Source organism: Artemia franciscana, chromosome 10, assembly GCF_032884065.1.
Source record: "Artemia franciscana chromosome 10, ASM3288406v1, whole genome shotgun sequence".
Taxonomy (NCBI): domain Eukaryota; kingdom Metazoa; phylum Arthropoda; class Branchiopoda; order Anostraca; family Artemiidae; genus Artemia; species Artemia franciscana.
The window spans coordinates 2647144-2667618 of record NC_088872.1 but is presented as its reverse complement, the minus strand read 5'-3'; the positions used below and the strand labels follow the sequence as shown (position 1 = coordinate 2667618).

At 33.7% G+C, this 20475-nt stretch overlaps 1 protein-coding gene across 1 annotated transcript; it reads right to left on the bottom strand.

Moving 5' to 3' along the window:
* Positions 1 to 397: 397 nt before the first annotated feature.
* Positions 398 to 20453, bottom strand: LOC136031653 (mitotic spindle assembly checkpoint protein MAD2A-like). The gene is made up of 5 exons (XM_065711313.1): positions 20289 to 20453; positions 17301 to 17447; positions 10023 to 10146; positions 7940 to 8052; positions 398 to 4135 (listed from the first exon to the last, which is right to left on the bottom strand). The coding sequence occupies exons 1-5, from the start codon at positions 20362 to 20364 to the stop codon at positions 3966 to 3968; spliced, it is 630 nt and encodes a 209-aa protein (XP_065567385.1). The 5' UTR covers positions 20365 to 20453; the 3' UTR covers positions 398 to 3965.
* Positions 20454 to 20475: the final 22 nt, after the last annotated feature.

Sequence of the window (20475 nt, the reverse complement as noted above, 5' to 3'; positions counted from 1 at the left end):
GTGACCGTAAAGTCCTTCGGATGAATCTCATCCCAGAGTGAGAGGATATCTATACAGCGGCCTACTTGGCGGAATTTTAGAGGCTACTCATCGATTCCCAGCGTGCCTTTGGAGGAACTAAGGTAAGGCTGATTTTAAGTATGGAAGTTGCTTTAGAAAGGCCAATGAGGCAGGAAAGAGCAAACAGGAAGACAATAGAACCTAAAGAAAATCAAATACATATTGCTGTTGACATGGGTTGAATTTTCTTGTCAATTCAATGATTGAAGGGTTCATTGAACGAGTTCTCGTTCCTTGGAACCCTCATTCATCCCCTCGATAACAAAAGGTGGCTTCGGTTAAAAATATATAATATAAGTATAGAGAAAAACGGACATTTCAGGTCTAAACAAATCCTAAAATCGAAGCAACTATTTTGCAAAAGAAACTTATATATTTTTGAATGAAAAGAGTACAAAACTATCCAAAATAGTGGCATAAGAAATTCACCATTGGAAAATATCAGAGGTGAAGTTTGATAATTAATAGTCAATTTGCAAAACATTATATCTGAAATGCTAAGAAACGGGACTACACACAGAGAAAATAAAAACAGGATCCATTACAGAAGCCCTAATTCACGATGATGTAAGAAGGCAAAAGGGGTGGGGGGGGGGGGTCAGTTTTCAAATGAAGATACGAAAAGATGCTTTTTTTCAAAGGCTCAGGTGAGTGGGCGGGCAATTTTATTTTTTCATATTTTTTTTCCACTGAAAATGAGGAAAAGCGATTTTTCAAGATTTAAAGGGGCAATAGGACCTCTATATAGTGCCCTATTGGCACTCTTAACCATTTCCAGAGAGATTTTTAGAGAATCGGAACAACTTTACAATGAATGAACTTAAGGCTGTCACAGGATTAACATATAGAAGGGAAACAAGGAAGACGCCAAGATAAAAAAAAAAAAAAAAAAAAAAAAAAAAAAAAAAAAAAAAAAAAAAAAAAAAAATTTACTTGTTAATCCTGTAGTTCAACCTACTTCTGTTATAAAAATTCTTTTCATGATAATAACTAATCTCCATTATCTTTTCATTTAAGCACCGATTTTATTGCTGATTCGTAATTTTACGATTTAGTCGCCAATAACAAGAAAGAAAATTATTTATATTTTGCTACTTTTTTCATTTATCTCTTTTACGAAATACATATTTGGGCTTTTTTCTGAAAATTTAATTACAGAAGGAGTTTTTACCCTCTCTCAGTTTGTAGGAGATTTCATTGACATTTGTTTCTTCTAGGTGCCTCCGCTTAAAGATGTCAAATCCAGTAACTTTGTTTCGGCAAAAAAAGAAAGGGAAAAACAAGCTTATGTCTACTCTAAAGCAAAAAAGAAAATCTGACGGAAGGGTAAAAAAAGAATAAAAGAAAATTGGATGAAAACATGAAGGAGTTTTTACAAAATCGCTTTAGTATTTTAGGACGGACACATACTACTTAAGTAATACCCAACTTGTGATATTTAAAAAGATGACACACATGGAAGAAAAAAAGAATAAGGGAGAAACATAAAGAAATAACAACCATCTTTTACTTTAATTGACCACTAAAAAGAGTATTTCTATAAATTAGCACAGTATCACTTGTTAACTTTTATACCAGAGAAATATTGTATTTTAAATAGATTGGAATTAAAAACGCAAGGGCGAAATTGGAGCTTTAGAGTTAGGCTCAGAAGAATCACGTTTTGATTAGTTAATCATGAAAATAGCAAATGATTTTCACGCATATTTGCGAGAAAATGGGTAAAGCATCTTTCAAACATGTTTCCAACATTAAACGAAAAAGGAGGAAGGAGGTAGTTTCGTTTTTTAGTTTTATTTTTGTCTTTGCACACCTTTATTTTGAAAAAAAAGTTAATTCTAATGTTTTTTGCCTCCCCAAAGTTTCAAATTAGACATGAAGTTTCAATAGTCCAATTAATTGTCGTGATATTATTAGAAGACTTAGTAAAATGTATTTTAGCAAATTTAGTAAATAAAGATGCGACTCCCGGTAGAGCCTACAAGCCAATGCCCTGATACCAACAATCCGAAACCAAAGTCTTGCGTCCCAAAAATTTTTTGAATTTACAATCCATAATGGAGCTAATAGCTAAATGGAGTAATATCATTCAAACACTCACAGGGAATTTACAAATTAGACATGAAGTTTCAATAGTCCAATTAATTGTCGTGATATTATTAGAAGATTTAGTAAAATGTATTTTAGCAAATTTAGTAAAAAAAGATGCGACTCCCGGTAGAGCCTACAACCCAATGCCCTGATACCAACAATCCGAAACCAAAGTCTTGCGCCCCAAAAATTTTTTTGAATTTACAATCTAGGCAATCCCAGTTGTCAGTTGGACAGCATATTTTGCCATACGGATTATAAATTGAGAACCCAATTTGTCTGTGGAGAAGGTCTAAGTTATATTGTGTCAGCAAAGAAAAGAGGCACGAATATCACTTAAAACAGTGCCATTTTTGTATCTTTGATCCACACTGTCTTTAACCTATATCAACTTGGGGCGTTTTCAGAGCTATATCTACTTACTAGAAAGAAAAGGAGACCTGCCACTGTCGAGAAAAGACAAAATACTAATCTATCTAGTTGAAAGAACACAAAAAAGTAGTATAGATGTTATATATATAGATGTTAGTATATAGATGTATATAGTATATAGATGTTAAGTAGTATAGCTAAATGGAGTAATATCATTCAAACACTCACAGGGAAATTTACAACTTTATTTCTTATTTTGAGCTCAATAGAGTATTCCGTTTTTCATGAGAATAAAATCAAACCTTATTTATGCTCTCCTGAAAAATCATAAGATGTCAGAATTAACTTTCGAAATATAATAAGGTGTTCAAATATGGAGAGTTAGATAGGTAGAGAGATTACTCTTTTACTATTCAGTTAATTATTGCTCCATTTTCTACAGTCTTCCATACACTAAGCATAAATTGAATAAATATATACTATAAATTTTTGCTTTCTCATTTTCAGCGAATTTTCACTAATTTTGTAGCTAATCAAAGCTCCTACTTTGTGCAGAGATATTAAAAAGCGGTTTGCGTTAAATGTTTCTGAACTTGGTAAGATAATCGCTGTGAACTCCAGCCATTGGTCAGGCCCCCCCCTCTTGCTCTTGAAAAATGCCATTTATTGTATTTTTACAAAAATAGAAAACAAAATGTACAATATCCTTAAATTTTGTATCTTAAATCTTTTTTTTGTATCTTCATAAAAAAAAGTTCACGTCTGCATGACTCAAGATTTAATCACTCATTATGTAGCTAACTAGAACTTCTACTTAGCATAAGGCTATTAAAAACTGTCTGTGGCTGAATTTACGAATTTCTGAGAATATGTTACTGAATTCGGAACGAGCAGTACAGCTAGCTTCCGCCACCGATCAGGTTTACCCCTCCCCCAAGATGTTAAGAAAAATAATTTGTTTGTACCTTCATGAAGAGAAAGTCGAAAAAAGTGAACTTCAAACTTAAGCACTCCATTTGTAACTAACTAGAGTTTTTGCTTTATGCAGAGATGTTAGAAAGCGTCTCTACGTTAAATGTTTCGAATTTGGATTGAGAATCACTTTATATTCTAACTATTGTTCAGGTTTGCCCCCTCTCCCTCCTAGAAGTAGAAATATCCCTGTTATTGTAGTTTCATAAAAAAATTACAAATTCACAGTAAATTTAGTCACTAATTTTGTAGCTAACTGAATTTTATACTTCTGCAGAGAATTTGAAGCAGCATCTCTACATTGAATGTTTCTGAATTTGGAATGAAAATTGCTTTGTACTCCAGCCATTAGTCAGCCCCTCCCCTCTTAGGTGTCTTATTATATTTTCATTAAAGAAAAAATTTCCCCCTTACAGTTTGAAAATAACTTTTTTTTCGTGTCTTCATAAAAAAACTTTTTAACAATAAATTTAATCGCTAATTTTATAGCTAACCAAAGCTTCAACTTTGTGCAGAGATGTGGAAAAGTGTCTGAGGTTAACGGTCTCCGAGTTCGGAATGAGAAGTGCTTCGGACTCGAGCCATTGATCTGGTCTCTCGGAATCTACTGTACGTGTGTAAACAAGAACTTCAAACGAACCTGAAATAATTTGTTTATAATTATTGAAGTTTAATTTTCGGTTTTAAGGCTTGAATATTTTAAGAGAGAAGAAAACGAAATCTATTTTTTGGATCATAAGATTCTTTTAAAGGAATCTGCGCTGCGTATGCAAATAAAAGCTTAAAACGAACATGAGAGAATTTTAGGGTTAGTTTGTAGCTTCATTTTAAAGCTTAAATTACTTAATAAAGAAAAAAGAAAAAGATGTTCCTCTGTGTGAAAGGATCCTATAAGAGTACTTAGAGTACGTGTGTCGACAAGAACTATGAAAGCACAAGAAAGATTTTAGTTTTATTATTTAAGTTTCAGCGTTTCATTCTAAAGTTTGAAATATTAAGCACAATAAAAATATATTTTTCTGTGTCCGAAGGTTTTCTAAGAGATCTATCGTGTGACGTAGATATGAATTTCAATGGAACATAGAAGAAATTAGTTATTTAGCTTTATTTTCCATTTTAAAGTTCAAGTTGCGTAAGAGAGAAGAAAGATAAATATAGTTCTCTGTTTTGTTCACAAGCACACATAAAAACCCTAAACACACATAAAATAATTTAGTTTTCGTTATTTAAGTTTCTATGTTTAATATTACGGTTTAAATACTTAAGCAAGAAAAAAGAAAAAAAATAATTCTATGTGTTTAAAATCTTTCTAAGACAATGTACAGCGTATATAGGTAAAAAAAATTAAAAAAAAAAAGGGGAAAAATTTAGCGAATATCATTTAATTTTAATTAGAAGTTAAAATTTTCATGATAAAAGAAAAATATATCTCTATTTGCGTCAGAGGATTGTAAAGAAAATCTGTTTTTCAGATTGTGAAGAAAATCTGTATTTTCGGTTTTAAAATAGTGGTACGTAAGTAAGCAAATTTCAAAAAATACAAATATTCACAACTGAATTTCAACTCCAGCCAACACGGAAAAGCACCTTTGTCTCAGAATATTTTTCACGAGAATCTAAAAGATGTGCATAAAAAATTAACTTAAAACGAATCTGTAACAGTTTAGTTTTTATTATTTAGGCTACATTTTCAAATTTTAAAATATAAATTGTTTAAGAGAGGAAGGAGAAAGGTATTTTTCTGTGTCAAGAGGTTTTTTCAGAAAATCTACAGAACGTGAGTAGGTAATAACTAAATATAACCCTAAAACTTTAGTTTGTATCATTTAGATTTGTCTAAAAGTTTAAATCTTTTAAGAGAAAGAAAGACACATTTTACTCTCTTGTCAGAAATGTTACAACATAATCTACTGTATGGGTGTAGACAAAACCTTCATAGCAACTTAACAATTTAGTTTATTCATTATTGAATTTTGAACGACCAAAGAAATAAAATCTTATCATTTGAGGTGTTTAAGTAGAAACTTGCATATTCACACATAAATCTTTAAAAATCAGGGAAAAACTGGGCCTCAATGTGCAAAAAAAAAAAAAAAAAAAAAAAAAAAAAAAAAAAAAAAAAAAAAAAAAAACTTAGATAAAAAATCAGGAAAAACATATAGCACATAAAAGCTACCCTGTATGGATATAGTTGTCTTGGGGATTCAATTTTCTCTTTTAATTTAAACTTTTACGGGAAAATAGCATCGTCAAATTTAACTATTGCAGTTAGTCTCGTTTACTTACTTTCACAGTCCGATGTGCCAACACCGACAAAATTATGCTAATACCATAAAAAGTTGATAGTTTTGTTAAAAATATACAAAACCTTAAAAAACAAGGACTTAAAAAAAGCGTCGTCAACTTTAACAATCGTATTTAGTTCTGTTTATTTATTTTCTGTTTAGATCTGACCGCATTGACAAAAAAAGGCGAATATCCTACAAAGTAAACGTTTTCGAAAAAAACATACAAAACCTTAAAATCGGTGCTTCCGGTCACAAATAGATCAAAGATAGGACAAGAGGGCAAAATGTCTTTGTATTCTGATATCCTGAGTACTTTAAAGTTAAATTTTTTTTTTAAATGAAAAATGACAAAGATATGCATCCATGTCCAAGGATTTTTCGAGATAATCCACAAAACATGTGTAGACAAGAACTTCAAACAAACCTGAATCAATTTAATTTCCAATATTCATTTTTGAAGTTCCAATTTTAAAGTTTGACATTTTGAAGAATGCCTTTTCTTAGCGAGAGGAGGGTAGATGACAGGGGGACTCAATTTGATTTATGTGGAATTCTTTTTACCAATCATTAGGTACGAGACAACGCAGTGATTTAATAGAATTTAATTCTTCCCACAACACACTTGGAAAGCTACAGTGTATGTCAATATTAGAAAACGTTTGATGTTTAGAATTAATCGAATGTTTTGTATTGATTTTAAATTATGGTTTTACCTATAATTTCTACCAGCAAAAAAAAAAAAAAAAAAAAAAAAAAAAAAAAAAAAAAAAAAAAAAAAAAAAAAAAAAAACCTGAGAAATTGTAGACAAGAACTTAAAACAAGTCTAAAACACTTTAATTTTTATTCACTTTTTTTAAGCCTACAGTTCATTTATGCACACCTTAAACTCAACGGAAATAACACAAACGAAGGTATTCCATAAGAAGAAAAATAACGGTATGGTTAGAAGACAATAGGTGAGACATGAATTCAAAAGAATAGAGACAGAAAAGAAACCGAACGAGGCAAACTGTAGACAAGAATTTCAAATAATTCTAGAACACATTAGTTTTTATTAATCTTTTTAAAGTGAACGAAGCTATGAAATCCCGAAACGGGTACAAACTTAGCATCCGTTTAAGATTAAAAAAAAAAAAAAAAATCTTACTAAATTTTAGAGAACTACGGAAGTATAGTTTTATTTTATTATTCTAACCGGATGGATAACTCGAATGGAGATATTCCACCCAAAAAAAGTGTTAGAGAGGAGACTGGAGGGCTCAAAAAAAGAGGGCGAAAAAGTTGAATAAGACAAATTGCACATGAGAAACAAAATAAAGTAAAGACAAAATAATCCTTTACGTATCTTTTTTTGTTATATTATATTTTTTTACTTTCTTTAGTTTCTATTTGTGTTGTAATACATTTATTGTACTTCGTTTATTATTTTGTTTATGTTTCATTTTATTTTGTTTCTTTTATAGTGTCTATATTTTATTTATATAGATTTATTTCTTGTATTATTTTAGAATGTTATATATTACTATTTCTTATATTTAGTGCATTTTTTAAAAAGGTATACTGCAAAATTAGGAAGATGTGAAATGCTAAAATAGATTCAAATTTGTTTTCAATTAACAATTTTGACTAAAAGCGGCATAAATATCTATTCTAAAAGTTTTAGAAGGTTGAGAAACAATTAAGACAAAGTGCTCAAACAATATTGAGTTTCAACATCACCGGCTACATTATTAAGCGTTAAATTATGATTAGTATAACGTAACTTCGCAATTTCCCCCTAAATTTAGAGAAAAAATAAAGGATAGGCTAGCTAATTAGTTAATGACTTTGACCAGATATATGTTCATATAAAGATTTTCGTAGCTATACTGAGAGTAGCAATTTATTATGGTTGCTGCATATACTATAATATTCCATCGTCCCACAATAAAAGACTCCAATAAAGAGCATTTCTTTCCCAGAGAGAGGAGAGATATAGAAAGGAAAGAGAGAGAGAGAGAGAGAGAGAGAGAGAGAGAGAGAGAGAGAGAGAGAGAGAGAGAGAGAGAGAGAGAGAGAGAGAGAGAGAGAGATGAGAGACGAGAGGGAGAATGAAGCAGAGGGATAGGGGGAGAGAGAGATTGTTATATTGGCAGGATATAAGATAGTTACATACAAACGCTTTCAAGAAGCGGAAGGAAAGAAACACTAGCCGTAACTTGACGCATGACATCACGTATTTCAGCTTGAATTTTCTTCAAGTCCTTTTTGCCAACCGGATCTGCTTTGCTAGAATAGATAGAAAATGAAATTAAAGACTCAACCAATGCATTCTTGAATACGGTAAAACAAAGCGGACCATTAAAACACATTTCAGAGAGTGAAATGTACAGTGGAATATTTTAGCGCGACTTCAATATAAAAATTCACTTGGCGATTGTAAAGTGGTAAACTTCTTTACTGGTGACTCATCATACTATCCCATCCGCTTGGTGAGGAGACAAATTTAAATTAAATTTAACATATTTAAATTTTTCTGAAAGAAAAAGATACTCTTCTTTCTAAGGTCAGAGATAGTTCTAAGATAAGGTCTAAGATACAAATCAAATGAACAGAATTAGTATTGGATAAACGGAAATATGTCGATAGCCTATTATATTACACTTTCTTATGGACATTTTGCTAGATTTTTCTTAGCATAAAAAAATTAGCCGGGATAATGCGTTTGAGTCAATATTTTTTTGAAAGGGCATTTTCCCTAAGCACAAAGGCAATCACATGATGCCTTATCTTTTTCATTTTACAAAAAAGGCTCTTCCATTCTTAGTTCATGATTTTACTATCATTGAGAAATTAAGATCCAATTAACAACAATTCAATCAAAATATTTTTTCAGACAGTTTTTGGCATTTCCTTGAACAGTATACAAGGGTTCTTTTACACTACGTCGCACGAACATTTTAAGATTAAACATAACATAAACATAGCTTAAGATTTCATGTTAGGTTGTGCAATCTTACGGAGCAAATTTAGTCTGTAATGTAAGCGGGGCTAAGCACACTCAAGCTCTTCTTAGAATTTTACGATACGTATTTTATGTTACGTTATGGAACGGTTACGTTATTATAAACTTTACGATACGTAAGTTTATGATAAGTTATAGAACGGTTATGTTATTTTATACATTTCATGATACGCAAGTTTATGTTACGTTATGGAACGGTTGAACATAGCAGCAACGAAATGGAATTTCTGAATCCGAAATGACGTTCTATCTTGCGTCGGAATTTCATACCAGTCAGCGTCAATCATTATGGTTATTATTTTTGTTTGCTTCTACTTTCTGTGCTCTGAACATCATTTTTTCTACAAATACATCTAATTGAACAAGAGTATACAGATGAAATCTTAGGGTAAGCCAGATAATTTTCTTTCTTTCGAAGGGTGGAGGGGGGCTAATATTTTATAGTTCATCATAGCAAAACACAGAAAAAACGGGGAGAGGGAAATCAAGATGGCTAACTGAGAAAGTTAAAAGCGGAACTTACAGAACGACAAACAAGATAAGAAAAATTTTGAACGAATAACATATAGATAAACAGGGTCTGACGACGGAGGGGGAGGCATTAACAGCTTTGGCCAGAGTGGAAAGATGGCCGGAGCTTCAAATTCCTCAGCCACCAAACCCAGCTTTGAGTTCTTAAGAGTGAAAAAAAGGCCAAATAACACATAAATAATAGAAAAATATCAAGATTAGAAGAGGGCAAGGGCCCAAAAACCCTCTTCCTACGTAATTACCCAAGTTGAGCAGCGTTATTTAAATGGATCTACTAAAGAAGAATGAATTGGCAATACTATACAAGACTAGATGCTCAAAGAAGCTTTAAGTCAAACTACTAAACGGGAATAGAGATATCTAATGGAGGCGTTTTAAGGATTTCTCCTATATGCAGCCTTAGTATTTTCCTAAAAAGGCGGGGGGGGTAGAGGGCTAAAGATTGTTGGTGGAAAAAATCTAAAAAACAAACAAGAGCAGTAAGAAAAAGACTTCCATGCATATCGAATGTAATTGTTAGATAATGGGAAAAAAGTAGAAAAGACAGAAACTTTCAAGAGCGTGAAAAAAAAAAAAAAATACATAATGTGTTAAAACAGAACCAACCAAAAGAAATTAGTAGATCCTGACAGAAAACAAAAGCAGTAAATAGATGATGACAACAAAACAATTATGAAGGAAAGAAAATAAATAGAAAGTATACTTAGACGCTGTTTCAGCAGGTTTTTCACACTCGACCCGGAATTCCCACCTTTCCAAGACATCATTTGTATCAATATCTTTTAATACAAGAACAAGTCGCTCTGCCTTATTCTCAGCCACCCAGGCTGAAAAAAACACACACAAAATTAGCATTTTCTCAAACATTTGACCTTTTTCCTTAAATCTATTGTTACAAGAGAGAACAATAGGTAAAACCAGTCCAAAATTCATCATTGCTGAGGAACTGCATAAATATAATCACCACATAGAAATTTAGTTTGAAAATAATAAATATTAGAATAACAGAACTAAATAGTAATTTACAAAAATTAAAAGAATCAACATTTCCAAAGATGATTTTCATCACTGGTATTAGCATTTGGATGGTTCTGTGCCTATTGTAATTTCATTAATAGGCTACATACACAAAACATTAAAATTAAAATATTCCTTAAAATTACACTTTTTTTTTACCACAAATATTTTACAACTATTCCCACATAAAAAAGAGTATAATAAGTAGAAAAGGCCAAAGGAAGAAAGAAAATGGATTATTTTTTGCAGAACACAGAAATAAGGATTTTAGTAAATAATGGATTTCTCGACTCCGTGAGAGTCGGGTCGATTATTCCGGTCGATATTTCTGCCAGTTTATCTCTGTTGTTCTTGTGAATTCGTGTTGTGAAGCTATGAGTAAAAAGCAACAACAAACTTAGATTTTTTTATAGTGAAAAATGAAGAAATTTCGGAGCAAGAAACTGGCAATACTGTCAGCACTGAAAGTGTTGTGTACCTGAAACTTGATTCTTCCACCCGGGAGTGTTTTGGAAACAAGCGGAACAATAAATTACCCAGGTCAGTATAAAAATATGGTATGCATACCTCAGCCCGTTGCGGATTCCAGTAGCAGTAGCAGTCAAGGCCCTCTCTTAGATACCTCTAAGGAGTGTTACGACAGACTAGCCCAGCTTTTCTTGAGAGATATCCGGGCTTCCAGTTATAACGGACGAAAATTCAGGTTGCATTACTCTAAGACTTAGGAATGGATTGAATGCTCAAAAACTTTGGCTTCTGTATTTTTTTTTTACGCAGGACGATTTTACGCAGCCCAATCTAATACCATGGTGAAGGCCAGATTTGATTGCACTGTTTCTGCCTTACCTTAGACCTGAGATCCTCCTGCGCCTCCAGAGGTGCCCAAGGCATCAACGAAAAGCCGCCAGTCATCCCTCGTGTGCGCCGCAGCAAGGACATCTTCCCACGCCGGTTGAAGGGAAGCATTTATGTTTCGCAGGACTGTTTCTGCAGTGACAAGCACTGTTTCTGCACTTGTTCAAAAACACTCTGCACTTGCACTTGTTCTAGTCCCTCTTAGTTCCGACGGCAAGGCAGCGCGTTAAGCAAAAGGACTACCGGGCAAAATCAATTCGACCTCGCTTGTCTTAACTTTGTAAATACTGGAGAAAGCGTTAGTCATTGTCAATTGTTCATCAGAGGAATTTAAATCCGAAAGTTTACTCATTTATAAGATACTTGCATTGATTTCTCTGACACAAGACACACGGAGAGCAATTTAAGCAAAAACTGATCGAATTCTTGGCTTTACAGGGTATCATGGAATTCAAACCTCTGCAATCTAAAATCAGTGCTCAAATCTAGAAAAAAATTTATTTCCATTCCCCCCAAAGACATTCTTTCATAATCAACAACTGGTAAACGCAATATCAGTCAGTCAGATCAACCAGACTCCAACAAGCTTCTGTACTTCAAGGTAGTAGACCGTTTCATGAGTGAGATGGAATAGCGTTTCCTGCAAAATATGCCTCTGTTTAATGGTTTGTCTGCTTTTGGCCCCCAAGTTCCGATTTTCTTGAATATTCGAAAGTAGAAAGAGTTGTGGGCTCTTGGTGTAGATGACTATGTCATAGAATTCCAGCTTTCTCTTGTCAAGTTGCATCTTTCAAAAAGTGATATTTAAAACTGGATCTTCTTCAAACTATCAGAATTTTGTTTCAGTCCCATTATGTTTTCAGCAGTGCTAAAACTGATGAGACTATTTTCTACTTTGCTTGCAACCACTGCCAGCAATGACCAATTCTTCTCAGCATAGGGCGTGTGCAGGGTTAGCTACGACCGACAGGGGAAATGACACACTCAGTGATCTCATGACCATCAAAAAGAGTAAAGAACACGGATTTGGATAGATTAGTCAACAAATTCTCCAAGCAGCGAAGTCTTCACTAACCCCTATTTTAGGTACATTCGCTGAATATTGTCTTGTGTCTCCATTATATATATATATATATATATTATATATATATATATATATATATATATATATAAATATATATAAAAGAATCCTTGCCTTTCCCTATATTTTTGTAAATTGACACCACTGAAAAAAAATGCTTCATGTCAGGCTAACGAAACTAGAATGGTTACTTCACATACAATTATGTTAATACGCAGAAGCCTCAAAAACCTTTGATTGTCAATGATACAAAAAACACGATTTAAAAAGAAATTAAAATCTTCAATGAAAGCTGGCCTTTAGAAAGTTAAGGGGGGGGGGATATCCTTATCTGTAATAATTTATGTCTGTTTAAATTTGACTTGACTATTCTATTTGATTTCTGTCTGTTTCAAATTCCATCTTTCCGTCTATAGTAGGATCTTTATTGGTGTGATTAATTTTGATGTGACAGCTCATTTTAATTTTTGTTTTTTATAATTGTAACTTACTATATGACTTCATTTCTGAACGTTTTTGTTTCTTTTATATGAATTGTATTTACAGAAATATTTTTTTAAAATAAACTTTTGCTTATTTTTTTTATTGTCACACAAATTATGGATTAGCTGCAGAAATATTTGAATAACTTCTCCAGTATTTCTGCTGAGGAACTAAAATCAGCCATAGTAAAGACTAAAATACTCTTGAGGCTCAAAATCAAGGCACTATACGTTTCATATCTTCAACTCCATCATATTCATAACTTACAGAGTCAGGTAGACTCCTATGCAGAAAAAAAGCAAGTTTTGCTTTGTTGGTTTGTAATGTCTAAAAACTGGTCATTTTTAGTTTTTTACCTGATAGGCTTGAAAATTACATGGCACTCAAATGAAAATAAAGACTTAATGAAAAACAAACAAATTGCAATAATTTTGGTTGTTTTGATTCACAATCTCCAAAACAGGAGTAAATGAGTATTTTCTCTGACCAGCTTGCAACCTGCTGTGAGTATACTCAGCAAAAGAAGCCAAGGAGAAGAAGCAGATTTTGTAAAGGACTGGGATGCATTGTTGTTCTGATTTTTGACATGCAAAAATGACTCAAATATTGTTTTTCTCTGTTTGGCTTCAGACTTTCAGGGTAAGTAGGCTAGACTAACCCTAATGAGGACAACTAACTTAGGAAGAAAATTAGATTGTGTGGATTTGCAGTGCAAAAAATTCTAAATTCTTTTTCTCTTCTTGGTGACCTGAAAGAAAACTACATATTACTATTGTTGATCAGAAAACAAGTTGTGTGACCCATTCTTTAGTAAAACGAAATTATCTTTTAAGCTTTTTCTGTCCATAAGAGTCTTCTTACCCAGGAAATTGAGCTTCAAGCTTATAGGTTTTTACTGAAAACTGAGCTGCCTTGAGTTTCCCATGGGTTTGCCCATGGAATTTTGTGGTCTAAAGAGAATATCATGTTTTTTCGTCACTTTGTTGTGGCATAATGTCATTTGCTAATTACAAAGGTTATCATCTGTCATGACTCATCAATAGCCTTAGCAGTAACGTCAGAATTAGTGTTATTATATACTGACGATTTATGAATAAAGAATCTTACTTTGGCATTAACATCAAACTACAAGGCTAGAGCTGTTTTTTCTCGATAAGGGAAGGGGGATGGAAACTCCTCTTATGCCACCACCAGAGTAAGAGAGCAACTAGAGAATAGAGAAGAAGAAAGGGATCTTGGCATCATCACTGATGATAAACGTAAATTTCACAGCCATGTCCAGCATGCTGTTTCCCGTGCAAGCTCCAATATTGGACTACTAAAGCAAACTATCAACAGCCGACAGGCATCTATATTTATAAAACTATATAAGGTTCTCATCAGACCCCATCTCGATTTTGGCATGTGTCTTGCTGGTCCTTCTTATAGACAAGATGTAAGGCTCATTAAAAATGAACAGAGACGAGCAACAAAATGCATACAAAATCTAGCATCAACCTCATATGAGGACCGCCTCAGGTACCTTTAACTACCCACTGTAGTTTACCGACGCTTGCGCAGCGACACGATGCTTACTTACAAGCTGCAGAACAAAAAGTCAGCAATCTTTGGCGGCAATCTCAGTACCAACCAGCACAACACAAGAGGATACTCCAACAAGCTACCAAAGTCAAGCTCCTGATTGAAAACTCACCAAACATTCTTTCTGAAAAGAGTCATAAACCATTAGAATCAACTGAAATATTAAACTGTTAATGCTCCCTCCATCCAGTCCTTCAACAAGAGCTAAGAGCTCATATGGCACTTGTGACGAGGCAAGAAGAGCTAAGAGCCAAGAGCTCATATGGTATGAGCTCTAACAAAATTCTAAGAATCAATAGATTGATTCAAAAGGAAAATCAGAGGCTTAATGCCAGTAAGGATTTAAAATAAGAGCTCTGAGTCATGATGTCCTTCTAAATATTAAAATTCATTAAGATCCGATCACCCACTCGTAACTTATAAATACCTATTTTTTTCTAATTTTTCCCCTCCCTTTAGGGCCCCAGATGGTCGAATCTGGGAAAACGACTTTATCAAGTCAATTTATGCAGCTTCCTGATACGCCTACTAATTTTCATCGTCCTAGCATGTCCAGAAGCACCAAAATCGCCGAATCACTGAACCCCTCCCCCCAACTCCCCCAAAGAGAGCGAATCCAGTACGTTTACGTCAATCAAGTATCAAGGACATTTGCTTATTCTATCCACCAAGCTTCATCCCAAATTCCTCCACTCCAAGTGTTTTCCAAGACTTCCCCCTCCAACTCCCCCAATGTCAAAAGATCTGGTCAGGATTTGAAATAGCAGCTCTGAGACATGAATTCCTTCTAAATATCAAATTTCATTAAGATCCGATCACCTATTCGTAAGATAATAATACCCCAATTTTCACATTTTCCAAAAATTCCACTTTCCCCCTCCAACTCCCCCTGATGTCACAGGATCTGGTCGGAATTTAAAATTAGAGCTTTAAAGCATAAGATCCTTCTAAATATGAAATTTCATTAAGATCTGGTCACCCTTTTGTAAGTTACAAATACCTCAATTTTCAAAATTATCCCCCCCCCAACTCCACTAAAGAGAGCAGATCCGGTCCAGTTATGTCAGTCACGTATCTTAGACAGGTTTTTATTCTTCCCATCCGGTTTCATCCTGATCTCTCCACTTTAAGTATTTTCTAAGATTTCTGGTCCCCCCAACTGCCCCCCCCCCCAATGACGCTGGATCCGGTTGAGATTTAAAATAAGAGATCTGAGTTACGAGGTCCTTCTAAATATGAAGTTTCATGAAGATCCGATCACTTTGTAAGTTAAAAATACGTCATTTTTTCTAATTTTTCAGAATCGCCCCCCCCCCCCAATAGAGCAGATCCGTTTCAATTATGTAAATTATGTATCTAAGACTTGTGCTAATTTTTTACACCAAGTTTCACCCCAATCCCTCCAATCTAAGCGTTTTCCATGATTTTAGGTTCCCCCACCCCAAACTCCCCCGAATGTCACCAGATCCAGTCGGGATTTAAAGTAAGAGCTTTGAGACACGGTATCCTTCTAAATATCAAATTTCATCGAGATCCAATCACCCATTAATAAGTTAAAAATACCTCATTTTTTCTAGTTTTTCAGAATTAACCCCCCCCCCAACTGTCCCAAAGAGAGCAGATCCGTTCTGGTTATGTCAATCATGTATCTAGGACTTGTGCTTATTTTTCCCACCAAGTTTCATCCTGATCCCTCTACTCTAGGTGTTTTCCAAGATTTTAGGTTTTCCCCTCCCAACTCCCCCCTCAATGTCACCAGATCCGGTCGGGATTTAAAATAACAGCTCTGAGACATGATATCCTTCCAAATATCAAATTTCATTAAGATCTGATCAACTGGTCTTAAGTTAAAAATACTTCAATTTTTCTATTTTTTTCAAATTAACAGGCCCCCCACTCCCCCCAGATGGTCAAATCGGGAAAACGGCTATTTCTAATTTAATCTGGTACGGTCCCTGATATGCCTGCCAAATTTCATCGTCCTAACTTACCTGGAAGTGCCTAAAGTAGCAAAACCAGGACCAACAGACAGACCAACATAATTTGCAATTGCTATATGTCACTTGGTTAATACCAAGTGCTGTAAAAACCAACTTGAAAAAGAGTGGGAGAAGAAGCAGTGGAGGTTCAACTGGCAGTCATCAACTCAAGATCAATAAAGGTCTGGAAGACCTTAAAGCTCTCAGATGGATTAAGGTGATTATAGGTTTATAGGACCATGAAAATTTATTGGCTATGTTAGGATTTACCTTTCCTGTCATTTTGCCCTTTTTGGGCAAACATTAATGTTCTATGGCACAAAAACACTGTTTTACTGTGGCATGATTGCTTTTGATACTTAAAAAGGTCATCACCTACAAATTACTTATCAAAAACCTTGGCATCCCTGAGCAATTCATGTATTATCAACAGGATATTTATGAAAGGACACTAAACAAACTGCAGCATTCACATCATAGGCTACTTTAAAACCACTTTTCAAGATAGGGGCTCATAGCCTCTCCTAAATATTTTCAACTATGAAAATCCGTTTTGCTTTTTAGAATCTGTATTCCCATACATTTTGAACCTTGCTAGGCAAAGATTGAGGGTCTATGGCACATCATTGCAGAAAAGACAACTTTGCTGTGGCATGATCTCTTCTGTTACTGAAAACCTTTTACAACCTTTTTACACAGAAAAAAATCTTTCAAGACAGACATACCCAATTCACCTAAAGCAAGCTCTAATTTTGCATGCAACTGAACCTTTGTTTAACTGAAAACCTCCATAAAACTCAACCCCTGTTTAGGTAACCTAACCTAAAAGTTGAATTATAAGGGATAGAGTTGAATGAGGGCTGAGTTGTACAAGGTTTCATTTAAATGGGTTGGGTTGCATGGGGGTGAGTTAAACTGAAACAGTTGCAGACTAACCAGCAATAGTATGATTTACATTTTTGTAAAATAGATAAACTAAGCTTACACTCTACTTGCCCAAGAACTGTGGCCAAATATTTGTTGACATTCTCATCAGTTGACACAAGAAGAGGTATCCCATAATGTTGCACTGACTTAAAAGTGTCTTGAGGATAAACACCTCTTTGATAAAGAATACCATTTATTCCATAGCCTGAAAAAATGAACATTTCAAACCTAAGTTGATAAATAGTGGAGTGGTTAGTATGCTAGATTTGAAACCCTTTGTCTGCAAGGACAAGTGTTTAAGTCCTGGTATTGCTGGTTATTTGGATGGAATGCAAGTTGGTGGCATGACCCAGTAAACTCACAAGAAAACATTAATAGAAGGAATCTTCAGGTTGAAAAATATCAGAGATAGTGTTGTTAGTATTCATAATATTACAATCATTTTACCCCAAATATTAGTGTAGCCAAAAGTAAGGCCCCTAGTATTCAGCTAGTGCCTGATCTTGGATGGATATGCTAGTAAAAAAGTATTGTTCCTATACATAGACAATAAACTCTTAATCTTAGACATATTGCATACCTGTTTAGATAGTTGGGATTGCCTGATAGTTAAGACTAAGCTAGTACTTCATCCTAGGGTAAAAGACCTCTTCATGGGAAAGACCACTTTTCTTTGGTGCCCTAAAAAAGTAGAGACAGGTTTTTGGACAGTACCTATTTATTTTAGCATGACATAATGTGAGTGTAGTAACAAGATTCTTGCCTTTTATCCACCATTGAGGTGAAATTTTCACCAATAATTCATCATCATAAATTAAAATCAAATTTTGAATTACACTATTTTGACATGCAATTGAAAAGAAAATATTATATTTAATATTTGTTATTTAGAGAATAAATATTAAGCAACAAAAAATACACTTTTAGAAACAGAAGACAATCAGCTTATCTGTTAATGTGTGAATAAAACTGGAACACTGAAAGGATATGTACACAAAAATAGGATATTTGGTCTTTCTAAAAGGAGGTCCTACTAGGTAAGTCAATAAACTAATAATTTCAGGTGTCTGGTCTCAGCATAAATAATTTTAATAATAACTATATTGATGTATACCTTAACTCAATGATATATACAGTTCTTAGTAAAATTATGACAGTTCATATAGGCTAACTGACTTATCAATAAAGCAAACATACCACTCAACACCTTTTTTATGTTCTTTACAAATATAATAGGCTAATTGATTCTACTGCAAATTCAAATTTAAGCACTTTTTGAGCTCTTAAAAATGACAAATTTTCAATCAAAGTATGAGTTATCCCTTGTTTTTGACAAAATAATACTACATTTTCTCAGTGCTAAAATTATTTATAATAAGATTAGTTTAGGTTGAAAAGTGCTTAAATTTGAATTTGCAGTAGAAATGAGGGTAAAATTCTAGTTAATTGACTTCTTGCTATCTCAGAAAGAGTTTAGGTTAGGAAAATGAAACTCCCATGGATGGGTCTACAGGCTAAAATATATCCTGGGAAGACATTTCAAAGTACCCATCTCTACTCCTTCTCCCTCAAGAGAGCCCTGAAATTTGCCTATATGATAGGTTTATTCCTATTGAAATTTTAACAAAACAACATTTTACATTAATTTTCAGTTACTAGTTGCTTTTTCTCTGCCTTTAGTTCTGAAAATGCAATTCCTGTTGTTTGAGTAGAATTTTGAGCCATATCAATGGTTTTTTTTTTAAATTTAGCCTAGGAAATATATTTGCATATCTTTAAAACCCTTATAAAATGGAATTGAGCAGTTATGAAGCTGAAAACAATTTTGTTGTACTTTAATTAAGCAGAAGATCTATTTTGCAAGGTTTCACTTTTATAACACACATATTTTTAAAAGTTATCAAAGGTCAGGGCCCTCTAGAGGGAGAAGGAGTGGAGATAGTTGCTGCAAAATACCTTCCCAAGACCTATTTTAAACTGTAGATTCATCCCTGAAAGTTTCATTTTCCTAACCTAAACCCTTTCTGAGAGTAGGTTCACTTTATTGATATGTTAGTTATATGAACTGTCATAAACTCACCCAATTCTTATTTGGCAACAAGATGCAAGGGGTTTGAGTTTCACATAATTTTGCTCAATTGCATATTGGTTTTTACTCTATTTGTCATAGACCAAACCCTTAATCTTTAAAATTATCAATGAACAGCTGAACCTTAGACTATATATCAAATATAAATATGGTAAAATTCTAGTTAATTGACTTCTTGCCTATCTCAGAAAGGGTTTACTTTAGGAAAATGAAACTTTCAGGGATGGGTCTACAGGCTAAAGTATGTCCTGGGAAGGTATTTTTAAGTACTCACCTCCTTCTCCCTTTTGAGGGCCCTGAAATTTGCCTACATGACAGATAAATAACCTACCTATTGAAATTTTGACAAAACAACATTTTACCTTAATTTTCAGTTACTAGTTGCTCTTTCTCAGCCTTTAGTTCTAAAAATGCAATTCCTGTTATTTGAGTGGAATTTTGAGCCATATCAATGTTTTTTTTTCAAAATTTAGAAAATGTATTTTCATATCTTTAAAACCTTATATAATGGAATTGAGCAAAGTTATGAAGCTGAAAATAATTTTGTTGTAGCCTACTCCAATTAAGCAGAAGATCTATTTTGCAAGGTTTCACTTTTATAACACACATATTTTAGAGGTCATCAAAGGTCAGGGTCCCTAGAGGGAGGAGCGGGGGTAGTTGCTTCATAATACCTTCCCAGGACATACTTTAGTCTGTAGATTCATCCCTGAAAGTTTCACTTTCCTAACCTAAACCCTTTCTGAGATAGCAAGAAGTCAATTAACTAGAATTTTACCATAAATATCTTTGTTGGGTTCATCAGTGTGCTTTAGCAAGCAATGAAATGATGTTTGGAATAGACCTAGGCTATGCCTCAGTGACTTGTGATAGGCATCAATTCATCCTTGCGTGTCCAAGTTATTAATAGCTACCAAGCTTTGTAAAACAGAGAAACGTGTGCAAATAATATCCTACTAAAAAATTCTGACACGATTTGAGCAGATCCTTTCAAAGTGATAGCCTGTTTTGAGAGTTGAACAGTTGAAGTCATGTTTTTTAAATTAAACAGTTTATTTCACATTCAATTTCTAAAATCCTTAAGCGCTTTCCAAAGAGCCATAATTAAAAAAAGAACATTATATTAGGTCTTCTAAAAATAGAT

What these genes read in the sequence shown, in the direction of transcription:
- LOC136031653 (XM_065711313.1), bottom strand. Translation starts at nt 20,364, where the DNA reads ATGACTTCAACTGTTCAACTCTCAAAACAGGCTATCACTTTGAAAGGA. An exon ending in AGTTCTTGGGCAAGTAGAGT is followed by an intron (nt 10,147 to 17,300) that starts GTAAGCTTAGTT and finishes TGTTTTTTTCAG; the next exon opens with CCTGGGTGGCTGAGAATAAG. An exon ending in CCTGCTGAAACAGCGTCTAA is followed by an intron (nt 8,053 to 10,022) that starts GTATACTTTCTA and finishes TATCTATTCTAG; the next exon opens with CAAAGCAGATCCGGTTGGCA.